The 14,408-nt window shown below is 49.4% G+C and overlaps 1 protein-coding gene across 1 annotated transcript in view; it reads left to right on the top strand.

The window, feature by feature from the left end:
- Window positions 1-14,408, top strand: part of EEF2K (eukaryotic elongation factor 2 kinase) — a 47,810-nt gene that overhangs the window by 14,407 nt on the left and 18,995 nt on the right. The window contains exons 2-10 of the mRNA XM_042921791.1: window positions 1,519-1,619; window positions 5,006-5,066; window positions 6,432-6,469; window positions 6,854-7,025; window positions 10,672-10,821; window positions 11,364-11,496; window positions 11,750-11,877; window positions 12,592-12,793; window positions 14,206-14,273. Coding sequence (XP_042777725.1) covers window positions 1,519-1,619; window positions 5,006-5,066; window positions 6,432-6,469; window positions 6,854-7,025; window positions 10,672-10,821; window positions 11,364-11,496; window positions 11,750-11,877; window positions 12,592-12,793; window positions 14,206-14,273 — 1,053 coding nt within the window. The remainder of the gene's footprint in view (window positions 1-1,518; window positions 1,620-5,005; window positions 5,067-6,431; window positions 6,470-6,853; window positions 7,026-10,671; window positions 10,822-11,363; window positions 11,497-11,749; window positions 11,878-12,591; window positions 12,794-14,205; window positions 14,274-14,408) is intronic.

Here is a 14,408-nt window from a genome sequence, read left to right as displayed (position 1 = left end):
CTCTTTCTCTCTCTCTCTCTCTCTCAAAAAATAAGTAAATTTTTTTTAATTAAAAAAATAAAACGAGCACTGGGTGTTGTATGGAAACCAATTTGACAGTAAATTTCATATATTTAAAAAATAAAAAAATAAAAAATAAAAATAAATAAAAAATAAAAAATAAAATAAAACAAAAAACAGGGTTGTGTCATGATACTGTTGAGAATCAGCCTTATCTCCATAATATCATCCTTCCCAGTGAGTACCCAAAAGCCCTGTTTCTCGACAGGTTTTAAAAGTTTGGGGGGACATTTTTGGTCCCCACAATGATTCAGGGGCACTAAGGCATTGAAAAGGTGGAGGGCATGGATGGTAAAAGTTTGAAATGGGCAGAACAGTTCTGTGCAATGAATTTTCCTGCATCCCCAGGACCTTGGAATGTCTCATGGGAATCTGTTCTGAGCCCAGAACTTAGCACAGTGTTTACATAAAGGCAACATATCTTTGGCATGGTTGGAGATATTCTGAGTTTGGGAAGGTTATGTTGTCTATGATTTTCATTTAGGGTGGTAAAATGGGGCATATTTATGATTTATACAGTATTTATAAAAAGGTGACGTTGGCCCTGATAGGGTCCACGATTCCCACCAGTAGGTAAGTGCAGTCACTTGGAAGGGCTGTTGAGCATTTTAAGTGGATAAAACCAAAATACATTTAACCAGTCCCCACGGATAGACATTTGGGTTGGATTTGGTTTTGCACACAGCGACGCTTTGTATATATACGTTTGCAGGTTTGTGTTTGTATTTCTCTAGGACACATTTCTCGATGTAAAATTTCTGGGTCAGAATAAAGGAATTCATATTTTTTCATCTCAGTACATTGCCAGGTTGCCTTAAGAAGACGTTTAGACCATTAACCGTTTGTGAGGGCACCTGTTTCCTCTACATACTGGCCCGCACTAATTATTAGCAGCCATTAAAATGCTTGCCAGTCCGAACAAGGGGGGAGAAGGGGATTGGTGTCTTATTTTTATTTTCAACTTTTTGGTTGCAGGTGAAGCAGTGTGTGTTTTCCTCTGTGTATTGTGTTTCTTCTTTGGTTTCATGGTTAAGATATGTTACTTCTCATGTGCCTGGGTGGCTCGGTTGGTTAAGTATCCGACTCTTGATTTCAGCTCAGGTCATGATCTCATGGTTCATGAGATTGAGCCCTGTGTTGGACTCTGTGCCTGCTTAGGATTCTCTCTCTCTCTCTCTCTCTCTCTCTCTCTCTTTCTCTCTCAAAATAAATAAACTTAATTAAAAAAAAAAAAAAAGATGTCACTTCTGCCCACAGGAAGGCCATGCCCGCTTGAGAAAAAATAGGGTCTTTTGGGAACTTGGTTCCCAAAGGATGATAGCTGGGAGTACTTCTCTGTCACTGATGCTGTCCACCTCCCCAGAGGTGGGAGACACCTAGGAAATCATAGGGTGGGAGGTGGCTAGACAGCCCTGCCCCAGAAGGCCCTGGTCTAACACTTCCCTTTGCCTTTTGCAGGAAGCTTGGAAGCATGCAATTGAGAAGGCCAAGCACATGCCTGACCCCTGGGCCGAGTTCCACCTGGAGGATATTGCCACAGAATGTGCCACACGTCACAGGTTGGCAGCTCGTCTGGGTGTGTTCTGTGGCCCCAGGCCTCAAGGAGTCCTTGGGGGTATGGGTCCTGCTTCTGCTCATAATCACTGAGGCCTACATACCCTTGGAGGTCAAGGAGAAGGACATAATGATAGCATCTGCCAATATTTGAGCATTTATGCGTGCTTATGGTGCTGTGCATTATCTCATCTCCTCTTCAGTGTGGTCCTGTAATGTATGTATTCGTCAGGCAAGGCTGAACATGCTGCTGTAACAAATATGTCCGGGGCTCAATGCAGCAAAGGTGTACTTCTCACTTGAGTAAAGCTGGGTGAGAGCTCCGGGACCCTGGGGCTGCTCAGGGATCCAGGCGACTCCCGTCTTGTGGTTCCACTGCCCCACCACGTGGTCCCTACAGTTGCCACCAAAGGGAAGGAGAATGCATGGAAATAGCATGCCAGCTTTTTGATGACTTGGTCCCAGGAAGATTAACAAAATAGAGCTATGAGCATATAGATTTCCTATTCAAAAAGTCAGGGGGAGAGAAGAGTTATTTCTGGGGGTATCAAGAAGAAAGAAAAGAGCAAAAACCACAGACTACCACCAGATAACTATGACAACAGTAGCCCTTATGTATCGAATCCATGTGGCAGGCACTGGTTGAAGTCCTCTATATGTATTTACTTATAAAAAAGCCTGGAATATGAATCATGTCAAGCATTTGGGACTACACTGAGAATCTGATGACAGCCATCTCAGAAAGTTGCACACATATGTCTAATTTTGTTCATAATATTAGAGGGCCCTGGACCTGCCCTGGAGCCCGCCTCCCCACCCCACCCCATCCCGTGACCCCTGTGGACCCCTCCAGTCTGAATCCTCTAAGCCAACACCCTGACTTCCCATAATTTTCCCAGGGGAAATAGAGGTTTGCCCAGGGTCACCTAGGTAGTTAATAAGCTAACTTTCTGACTCTCAGTTCAGTGTCTTTCAGTTAGTCAGAACACTGTTTCAAATGTAGGTGACAGAAACCGAATTCACAGCATTAAGCATGGAAGGGGATGTTTGGCTCATGCATGTGGACTTCGGGCATGGCTGGTTCCAGATGCTCCAAGGATGCGTTGCACTTTGACCTCAGATAGCCTTTCTTATATCAGTGGAACAGATATTCCCTGAGAGCCTCACATTTCATTTTACCCAACAGAAGAGCATCTTTTCTTTCGTGAATTTTTTTAAACAAAAGTTCCATAATGGAATGCCATTGGCCTGGCTTTGGTTATATGGCCTTCTCTGAACCAGTCTTGTGCCAGGGAGCTTTGCTCTGATTCTGATATGTCTAGATCACATACCACACAGACAGGCAGAAACAACGTAGTCCTTTATGGCTTTCTGCACCGTGTCCCTGCTCCCACCCTGTGAGGAGATGGCTCTGAGCCTGGCATGCCCTTCCTCCCCACCCCTGGAGGCCCACTTCCTATCAGGCACTGGGGGCTGTGCTGGCAGCCAAGGTCAGCATTGTGGGGACCCTAGTAGCGCAGGGTATGGACTCTGTTTCTCCCTGCCTATAAGGCCAGTGGTGACTGGTTGGTGACACATAGCCTCCAGGCTGAAGACACCAGGCGACCCAGGGAAACCCCTGGGAACACAGGCCGCACATGCTGGGCCGGCTCTGTGTGTCCCAGAGCTCCTTGGGGACCAGGGACCAGGCCACACTGTTTGTTTCCTAATTGAAGTGACTGCCGGCAGAGGGAGCTCAGGCATTGATGGCTGGAGTCTCTGGGCAGTTTCTAAACTGGAAGGCTTCCTCCTCTATTCCTGGTTTTTCAAGAGTACTGGTGCAGGCTACCTCTTTATTGGGACAGATTCCCTGTTCACTCAGGCCGGTTAAGAGCAGGGTTCCAGCTGAAACTGACCTGGGTCTGATCCCGGCTCTCTGGCAAGTTCCTCACCTCTCTGAGCCTCGGTTTCCCCGCCTGGAAAATGGGCACGATAATTGTGCCAATCTCACAGAGGTGCTGCAGAGTTTAATTGAAGAGATCTGTTTAAACGCCCCACAGATAGTGAATGCTCAGTGAACTTTGAGCAACTCTGACCTTTATGCCGTCAATGGTTGTGAAGGACAAATGAGGTCCTTCTGACATCCCATATCTCCCCTCTCCCTCAACTTCTGGGTGCCTCTCAGCCTTCAGTGTTTTGTTTTGTTTTGTTTTTTTAAGTCTACTTATCTATTTTTGAGAGAGAGAAAGAGAGAGTATGAGCCAGGGAAGGGCAGAGAGAGAGGGAGAGAGAATCCCAAGCCTGCCCCTCACTGAACACAGCCCCCTCATGCGGGGCTCAAACTCATGAGCTGTGAGCTCATGACCAAAGCCGAAATCAAGAGTCAGATGCTTAACCGACTGAGCCACCCTGGCACCCTCAGTCTTCAGTCTTATTTGGAAGTGAGAGTAGACTGTTTCCTTTACCTTGGTCTCTACACAGTAGTAGTAATAATCGTTATTTATTGGGCACGGTACTTGCTGCGGACGGGTTGCAAGTAAGTTGCAGCTCTAGCCAGCATCCCTTCCCCCAGCTCCAGGAGAGGTTACCTGCCAGGCTTGTCTTTCCCCATGGAGGTTTCAGGCTCTGAGAAGCCTGTTCTCTCCGAGTCTGTCCTGATGAAGGGTGGGCCAGGGAGGCCTCTGCTAGAGCTAAGAACACCTCAGCCCTAAGGGGAGGTTTTAGAATTTAGGGGTTTATTGAGCTGAGGAGTCCTCTACCAGGCAAATCTATTTGAGGCCCAGCCAGGCCCAGGGGCAGGTTTGCTGCGGGAAAGAGGATTCCTGAAAAAGGAGAGATGAAAATGTTCGAGAATCTTCTCTGTCTCTGCCGTGGGTGTCCTCCTGCAGCTCCCCCACCCCAACACACACACACACACACACACACACACACACACACACACACACCCCACTGCCTATACCGGGACACAGGCCCAGCTACCTGGCTGAGCCTCACACAGGTGTTGTCAAGATCAAGGGCACTTCCTGTCCTGGAACACGCCATTTGTTGTGTAGACGGGCTAAAACAAGGATATTTATTTTTTCTGTCAGTTCATCCAACATGCATTTATTAAGGCTCCACCTGTACCAGGCCCTGCAGTAAAGAAAATTGACATGGACCTGCCTTTGGGGAGTTACAGTCCAGCAGGGGAGCCAGATGGGGAATGAGCCCACCCACAGCACAAAAAGTGCCCAGCAACACATTGGAGAGAAAAGGGAAGGAGGCCAGTGTGTAGGGGCCTGGGAGGGTGGGAGGGCGTCCACAGACCTGACCTAGGAGGTCAGCTGGGCCTATGGGTTAAGTGGTCTTGATCCCAAGACCAGTAATAGGATCATGTGACAGACGCTGTGCCCTGGGGTGGCTCTCTCTGCAGGTACAATGCTGTCACTGGGGAGTGGCTACAAGATGAAGTTCTGATCAAGATGGCATCTCAGGTGAGCCGTCCCCATCCCAGCGACGACAGGGCTGAGTGGGGATTCTTCGTGAGCGGACTTCTGTCCCTGTTCCCTCCCCTTTACACTCACTTAATTGTTTTTACTTTGGGGCATTCTTTATATTGTTGTGTATTTATTTCATTTTTTATAACAGTTTTACTGAGATAGAATTCACACACTATGCTGCATACCCACTTTAAAGTGTATGGTTCAGTGGTTTATATAATGTAGTCACAGAGTTATCCAGCCATCACCACGATCGATTCCAGAACATTTCACCATCTCTAAAAGAAACCCTGTGCTTACCCAACAGCAGCCAGCCCCCTATCTCTTCAGCTCCCCCAGCCCTGGGCAACCACTAATCTGCTCTCATCTCTGTAGAATTAACCTATTCTGGACATTTTATATATTGATCATATATCAAAAGACGATCCTTGGCACTCTTGTCGAAAATCAGTTGACTGTAGATGTATATGTCAGTTTTCAGAAATTACAGGCCACCACCTAAACCTAAGCTGTAAAAAGTGGCTTGCGATCATCCTTTGGGGGGGGGGGGGTAAAAAAAAGGAATAGACTAGAAAATAGAGCACTTCCTCCATTGTCGGGGAGGATGGTTTTGCAAAACTGTTTTTAGTGTATTACACACTCAGGAAAGGGTATGGCTTGATGAGTTTCACAAAGTGAACACAGCACATAACGAGCAGCCCCCTGAAGCCCACCTGCACCCCAGTCACTACTCCTTTACCCCAACGGTGAGCACCAATCCCGAACCTATCTCCCTGGATTCGTTTCAAGTATTTGTGTATTTCCTATAAATGGAGCCACGCAGGGTGTATTCTTTTGAGTGTGGCTTCTTCTGCTCAGCATTTCATCTGTGATGTTCGTACATGTTTTGGCCAGCTCTATGTTTCATAGAATAGTAGAAGAGAACAATAGAATATATCCATTCTTGTCGCCTGTAGTATTCCATCAAGTAGGGTAGACCTGTTGGGTTTATCCATTACACTGTTAATGGACATTTAGGTTGTTTCCACTCTTTTCCTGGTACAGAAAACAGAAAAGCAGGGCTGCAAAAAATTCTTTAACATGCATTGTCTCCCGCATAACGTCTTCACCCCCTGGAGGTTATTCCCCTCAGTGAGGGTAGGAGGAGGGTGGCCTTGTAACCCCCGAAGCCTCCAGGCTGAAAGTTCAGTCGGGCGTTAGTGCTGGGGTGAAGGAGGGAGGGCCCAGGGATTTTAGGGTTGAGATGAGGTCCAGGCATTCATTTGGTGGGTGATGTCCAAGGGGAAAATCTCTTCCTGACTCAGGATTGCTTCTGGGTGGGGCATGGGGACTAATAACCCTCTATGTGGTGTCTTTCAGCCCTTTGGCCGTGGAGCTATGAGGGAGTGCTTCAGGACGTAAGTGACTCAGCCTGGTTCTTGGGGCCCTGCCCGAATTCCCTCAGGCTCCCTGCCCGAATTCCCTCAGGCTCCTAAGAGCAGGGGCAATGCAACAGTTCTGGCTGAGAAACTGAGACAGTGGCCTCTGCTTTTTATAGGCCAAGCCTCTCTGCTCTCCCTTGGACCACATGATGGGCCTGGCTATGGGGATGGTCTCGGGGAGGACATGGAATACCCCACTAACCTCTGCTCTGGTGTTTGGAGCCCAAAAGATGTGGGATAAGAGACCTTTAACAATGTCCCTTGGTCCCCTTCCCAGCTCTTTGAAGGGTGCCGTGAGTCAAGCTGGGTCCCTGGTGAACCCAGGTGCCCAGGTGGGTCCTCTGCTGCCTTTCCTCCCAGGAAGAAGCTCTCCAACTTCCTGCACACCCAGCAGTGGAAGGGGGCCTCCAACTACGTGGCAAAGCGCTACATCGAGTCTGTGGACAGGGACGTGTACTTCGAGGATGTGCGTCTACAGATGGAGGCCAAGCTCTGGGGAGAGGAGTATAATCGGCACAAGCCCCCCAAGCAGGTATGTGACAGCCCTACCTGCCACCTTCCCACACAAGGCAGCCGGAGAGAGTGACTGGAGACCAGGGCAACAGTGGTACCAGTCACAGATTCCCTTCATGGTTTTGGTGGTGTTGTTGTTTTGTTTAAAAAAATTTTTTTTTAATGTTTATTTATTTTTGAGAGAGAGAGAGAGAGAGCGAGCGCGCATGAGTAGGGGAGGGACAGAGAGAGACAGAGGGAGACACAAAATCCGAGGCAGGCTCTGAGCTGTCAGTGCAGAGCCCATCGTGGGGCTTAAACTCACGAACTGTGAGATCATGACCTGAGCTGAAGTCAGAGGCTCAACCGACTGAGCCATCCAGGTGCCCCTCCCTTTATGGTTTTAACAGTAGCTAATAATGATCATCATTTATTGAGCATGATGGGCCAAGTACACTGTATGCAGACTCATTTATTCTTAAAACCAGAGCGTGGAGGTTATTTGAGATTAAAATGCTTTTATCCCATTTACAAATGGGATCTGTTAGTCAGGATTTTTGTTTGCATGTGTTAGAAACCCACTCAAATGGGTTTAATCCAAAAAAGGAAGTTTTGGCTTTATGTAACTGAGAAATAGGGCTGGCCACAGGTGTGGCTGGATCCAGGACCCAATAGGATATTGAGAATCTCCCCCATCTCTAGCCTTGGTGTTCTTCTTTGTGGCATCACTCACAGGCAGCTTCTGTTTGTAGTGATGTGTCAGCCACTAGCAGCTGCAGGCTCACTTTCTGTCTCCTCAGAAACCTTGGTGGGATATGACAACACTTGTTTTTGCAGAAGTTCCACTAAGTCTCAGAACTGGGTTTCATTGTCTCTGATTAGGTCAGGTGCCTATTGCTGAGCCAATCACAGTGGTCAGGGGAGGGAATATGCAGATTGGGGAGGCATGAGCCATGTGCTCACCCATAGAGGCAGCAGTGTGGGTCCTTCCCTAGACTATGTAGACTGAGACTGGTGGCTCCTAAGAAAAAGTAGAAGGAGGGGAGAATGGATAGCATGTCTGCCCCTGGGGAGCCCCAGGCTCAAAGAGGTTAAGTGACCTGTGCAAATGGTCAGGAATGGAGCCAGGGCTCAAATCCAGGCTTTCCAAGCCCTGCCCATTTGGCTCCTTCACCGGAGCCCCCAGGGTGTTTACTGACCCCAGGCCTAGCAGAATTTCCTGTTGCCTATGGGCATTTGAGGAAATAGTGCTCAGTGCCTCTGCCCTGCCTAATTCGCAGCTCAGCTCTCCCGTTGTTTGAACACCTGCTAGACACAGGACACTATCTCCTGGGAGCTTTGGGAGAGCTGCACTTCCAAGAATCCAGCAGAATTTATTGAGTGCCTGCTGTTTGCAGGGCCCTTGATTAAGCGCACTTGGGGTAGACACAAGAAACCACAGTCCCCACCCACGGGGGCTGTGACCACCTCACTGCATGCCATGCTGGCCTCCTTTCTCTTCCTTCCTAAGCTTGTTCCTGGCTCAGGACCTTTGCCCTGACTGTGCCCCCGGCCTGCATCATTGTGTCCCCCACCCCTCCATCCTTGCATGATGAGCTCCTTCTCCTAGTTCAAGTCTCAGCTCATATGTCACCTGCTCAGTGAGGCCGCCCCAGGACATCCTGAATGAAGTAGCCCTTCCTCTGCTGTCTCCCTCTGTCACATCATTCTGTTTGTTTTGGTTCCTTTTATTGGGAGCAGTTGGCGCCATCTGAAAGAGTCTTGTTTTTGTAGTTAATATTTTGGTTGCCTCTCTCCCCCAAGGACAGGGATGTTACCTGTCTTATTTACTCTGTATCAGAGTCCCTAGGGGGTCACTAAACAATGTGGTTGTTTGAAATGATAAGGGAGAAGGATGTAGTTGTTTGAGAAGGAACAGGCTGTTCCCTCCCGGCCGCATCCCTGTAGTGAGCCCACTGGCCAAGCAGGTGGCCTTGTTCCTTGTAGGGATGGAGCCAGCATTTGGGGTGAGAACCTCTGAGAACCATCTGCTCCTTCCCTTTCGGCTGGTTCTCAGAACTGAGGCCAAGTTTAGGGCAACGCTAAGCTCAGGGCCTCTTCAGCCTCTGCAGCTGTTGTCTGCCTGTCTAGCGACTCAGCCAAATGGTTCCTTGGATGGTTGTTTCCTTGGGAAACCCAGACCTGGATCCTTCTACGGTGGGTGTCATTGTGGGGGACGGGGAGCCATGGGGAGTCAGTGTCTCAGGTCTTACCAACCTCACTTTATAAACCATTCACAAGACTTACACGTTTCCTTCCCAATATTAGACATGTGCTTGTTAAAAGAAATTCAGCAAGGAATGTGTATAATATCCCATTGCAGGGAGAGAACCACTGGGTATAGTTTGGTGTTTATTGCTCTAGAGTTATGTCTACTGGTAATGTTAACATCAGCAAACGTTGACAGACTCACGTATCAGCAGATTTCATTCTCACGCTACGTGTGAGAGCCCATTCCACAGGTGAGAAAACTGAGTTGATGAACTAACTTGCCCATGTTCACAGTATTAGTGTAAGACACCTGCTTAGTTGCTTAGCATACAGACCCACAAATGTGTAGTAAGGCAAAATGGTTTCTTTCTCTCTCATCTGATGGTCCCATTTTGGTGGGGGGCTCAGGGTGGGCTGGTGCCTCACTTCTTTAAGTCATCCAGAAGCCTGGTTCCTTCTGTCTTGTTTTTCTGCCTTACCCCAGAGTGTGGCCCTGGAGCACATGGCCAGGTCGGCCTCACTGGGAGATGTCCACTCGATAGCCTCAGGAAGGCCAGAGGAGGAGGGGCAGGCTGGGGTTACATCATCACTGCTGCTCAATTCCCATTGGATGAGCTTGGTCACATGGCCACACCTAGCTGCAAGGGAGGCCGAGTGATGTCATTCCTCCTGGATGGCTGTGCATTGTGTTGGAACTCAGTTGGGGGCTGTCTTAGTCCCTTTGTGCTGCTCTAACAGAACTTTTTTTTTTTTAAGTTTATTTATTTTGAGAGAGCATGAGCGGGGGGAGGAGCAGAGAGAGAGGGAGAAAGAGAATCTTAAGTAGGCTCCACACTGCCAGCTTGGAGCCGGACATGGGGCTTGATCCCACAAACCTCGAGATCATGACCTGAGCTGAAACTGACTGAGGTTGCTCGACTGACTGAGCCGCCCAGGCTTCCCCGGACTGGGCAACTTACAAATGACAGAAATTTATCGCTTACAATTTTGGAGGCTGGGAAGTCCAAAACCAAGGTGCCAGCCTGGTCACATTCTGGTGAAGTCCTCTCCTGGTTCATAGCCGGTGCCTTCTTGTTGTGGCCTCACATGGCGGAAGTAGCGAAGGAGCCCTGTGGTCACTTTTATCGGGACGCCAGTCCCGTTCATGAAGGCTTCTCACTCATGACCTGATCCCCTCCCAAGGGCCCCACCGAATAGCATCACCTTTGAGGGTTAGGACTTGAACATATGAATTTGGGGGAGACGCAGTTAAGCCATCACAGGGGTTTTCATTCTCAAAAGAAAAGGGGACAGTGGATTCTGGGGACACTTGGCCTGCAGAGAGCTGCTGACTGATGGAGCCAGGATTGGAGCCCAGGCGGGCGGCTCCTCCCAAGCATTCTGTGTCGGAGGCGCTTGCCACCTGGCTCCTGCCTGAGCTGCTCCCCTCCCACCAGGTGGACATCATGCAGATGTGCGTGGTGGAGCTGAAGGACAGACCGGGCAAGCCTCTCTTCCACCTGGAGCACTATATCGAGGGCAAGTACATCAAGTACAACTCCAACTCGGGCTTTGTCCGTGATGACAACATGCGCCTGACGCCACAGGTGAGGCCCCTGGAGGGGCGGGTCCCTGTGGGCATGAGGTCTCCCCCCGAGGGGGCCCTCAAGCCTCCTGGAGTGCCCCGAAGTAGATTCTGTAACGAGACATGCCAGCCAGCTTCTGTCCCTGCAGAATTAAACAGGGCTCCTCCTTTATCTCTTCCTCTATGCAACCTCTTTTTTTTTTTTTTTTTTAATGTTTATTATTTATTTTTTGAGAAAGAGAAAGAGCATGAGCAGGGGGCGGGCAGAGAGGGAGGGAGACACAGAATCCGAAGCAGGCTCCAGGCTCTGAGCTGTCAGCACAGAGCCTAACGTGGGGCTCAACCATGAACTGCGAGATCATGACCTGAGCCGAAGTCGGACGCTTAACCGACTGAGCCACCCAGGCACCCCATATGCAACCTCTTCTTGCAGAGAAAGGCCCCATCATGGGCAGAGCTGAGGTGTTGCAGCCCCGCAGTGGTGGCTGACGTGTGTATGCGTAGTCCACAGCTTGGTCTCTTGTGGTTGGTCACCTTAGTCTTCCCGTCTCCACCCCACCCCAGGCCTTCAGCCACTTCACATTTGAGCGTTCCGGGCACCAGCTGATTGTGGTGGACATCCAGGGTGTGGGCGACCTCTACACCGACCCGCAGATCCACACCGAGAAAGGCACTGACTTTGGAGATGGCAACCTAGGTAGGTGGGGAAAGCCAGCCCGTTTCCATGGAGACCACACTCCCTGTTTCCCCACATCTCTCAGCTCTCCCTGCACACGAGGAAACTGGCTGAGGTGGTAGATCGGCCTTTCCAAGATGGTGGGGGTGGAAGCTTGGGACGTCTGAGCCCTGCCACTTCAGTGCCTGCCCTTTCCGTGGTTTTGGTGCCCAGCACTGCCCCGCCCCTGTCACAAAGCAAGGCGCTGCTCCAGACTCCCCTGCTCTGCCCGCAGGTGTCCGGGGGATGGCGCTCTTCTTCCACTCTCATGCCTGCAACCGGATTTGCAAGAGCATGGGCCTCGCTGCCTTTGACCTCTCACCAAGAGAGAGGGACACTGTGAATCAGAACACCAAGCTGCTGGTGGGTGCCCAATGAGAGCCTGCTCAGGGGGACCGGGCCCTTCTTCTGCCAGGCAGTGAGCTGCGCTTCTCTGTGATGGCAGTCCAGGCCCTGCAATGCTTACTTGAAGAGTTTCAGGGCCAGAAGGATCTCAGCTCCATCCGTGGCCCTCATTCCTCCCAGGATCAGTGCACAAAGCCCTTCAGAGTGTCCCCGCTAACCCAGTACCTGGGGTCTGCTTGATTGGACCTATTTTGACCAGAGTGAAGAGCCCAAGTGTGTAGAGATAGTGAGGGAGGTGTGTGGTACATGTATTTGTGTGGCATGTTGATAAATGGCTGGACTAGACCTGGACCTGGCTCTTCGGGCACCTTGCTGTGTCCAGGATAGGCCCCCGCTTTTACCGTGACCAGATGTAAGAGATTGTCAGGACAGACCAGCTTGGGATTCTGGATGTGTGGCCGCAGGTATGCCCCAGCTCAGGGCTGTAGAGTGTGGTTAACACTTTGGGATTGCTGGCTGGCTTTGAGCTCCTGTACCAGATGCCCCTTCTTAGAAGCCTTTGGGTTAATCCCCCACTGGTTATTTTTAGATTTCCTGCCAGTCCCTAAACAGGCATGTATGGGGGCTGTTGACTGAAAGGGCCTCAGAGTTTGGGTAAACAGCACGCTCCCGGAAGAGCCCTTCTCTCCCCAGAGGGTTCCTGTGTGACATGGGTGTCCGTTAATTCTCCAGCAATCAGCCAAGACCATCTTGAGGGGGACAGAGGAGAAGTGTGGGAGCCCCCGAGTAAGGACCCTCTCTGGGAGTCGCCCCCCCCTGCTCCTTCGCCTTTCAGAAAACTCTGGAGATGAGAACATGAGTGACGTGACCTTTGACTCTCTCCCTTCTTCCCCGTCTTCGGCCACACCACACAGCCAGAAACTGGACAACCTCCGTGAGTGACGTTTTTGGTCCTTGGTAGTTGTGATTGGAGGGGACAGGCACCAGAAAGAACACAACTAAACTGGCTTTCGCTTACGTTAGGAAATCAGATATGCTAGTCAAAAAGATTCATGGCCCGGATGGTTGTATGAGTGAGTTTGTTTAATAAGTTTTCAAGACCCAAGTCTTCCGAATGCTTCAAAAACAGACCCTGTTTTAGATAACATTTTTTTCAGCGTGTTTCATGAAACTAGCAAAACCTTTACACCAAAATTTCATAAAACAGCAAAAAAAGAAAACTGCATTCCAACCCCACTTATAAACATGCAATACAGAAATTCTAAATAAGGTATTAACAAAACTGGTAGTGTCTTTGAAAGGATAGTCCGTCATAATCAGATAGTGTTTTTGCAAGCATCTGAGACTTGTTCAATATTAGGAAATCTGAACGACCTATGAATAGATCAGAGGAGGAAAACGGAATCATTATCCTCAAAGTTAAAGTGATAGAGTTTGCTGATGAAGTGGAGGGGAGGCACGGCTGACTCCAGGGTTTTGATCTGAAAAACTCTAAGGGTGGGGTGGCCACTTATTCAGCTGGGGGACGCTGTAGAGGAACAGAAGAGGAAGATTTTAGTGTCAAATGTCAAGCCTTTTAGACATTTCCACTAGAAGACCTTGGGTATAGTTTGAAGCAGGAGTTGACAGGCTCTCCTTAGAAGGCCAGAGAGTAAATATTTTAGACTTTGGGGACCTATGGCTTCTGCATTAGCAGCATGAATGTGGCCATTGACAGTATGTAAATGAGTAGGTGTAACTGTGTTCCAAGAAAGACATTAAATTTTCTATTTCATGTACTTTTCACATAAATTACTATTCTTTTAATTTTCCCAACCATTTTAAATGGAAAAACCATTCTTAAAAACCATATAAAAATGGAAACAAGCTGGATTTGGCTGTGGAAGCTCAGGGGAGGAGACAGAGACTGGGAACCACCCAGGAAGAAGGTGGTTGGTTGTTAAGCCATCTGAGGCTTCTCCAACTTGTAGCTACTCATTGAGCCCCAGATATACAAATAGCCGTTCTTCTTTCACACCTGCACCTCACTGAAGGCCAACTGTGGCCCAGGCACGTGCGCCTCTAAGCCCGTTGCACAAGTTATTTGCATTACAGCCTTGAGGAGGCACAGGGGTGAAGCTACATGCTTAGGACGCCACAGCCAGCAAGTGGCAGACTGAATAAGTTCTTGAGGAAGAACTGTAGCCCTCCAGGTACTGACAGCTTTCTTCCCCCATTTTTGCACCATTTTCAAAAAAATTTTTAAAAAGGCCTGGTGACAGGTGCGTTCAGCCCTAGATTGTAGTCAGTCTTTCAGACAGTTTTAATGGTAGAGCCAGTGCGTTATCTCTGTTTTCTCCTGCCCAGATTGGCCTGTGTTCAGTGACCTTGACAACATGGTACCCCGAGACCATGACCATCTGGACAATCACCGGGTAAGTTGGAGAGGGATCTCCCGGTCTGCTCTGGGCACTGCCAGGGGCCACAGGGAAGTGCGGATGACTCTCAGCCTCCTGCCCAGGGCAGTGGTGCCCTCTGAGAAGAGCTGGATCCATTGCAGTTCCCAGAGA

Source organism: Panthera leo, chromosome E3, assembly GCF_018350215.1.
Source record: "Panthera leo isolate Ple1 chromosome E3, P.leo_Ple1_pat1.1, whole genome shotgun sequence".
NCBI lineage: Eukaryota > Metazoa > Chordata > Mammalia > Carnivora > Felidae > Panthera > Panthera leo.
The sequence above is the reverse complement of the archived record's forward strand: the minus strand, read 5'-3'. Positions and strand labels throughout refer to the sequence as shown.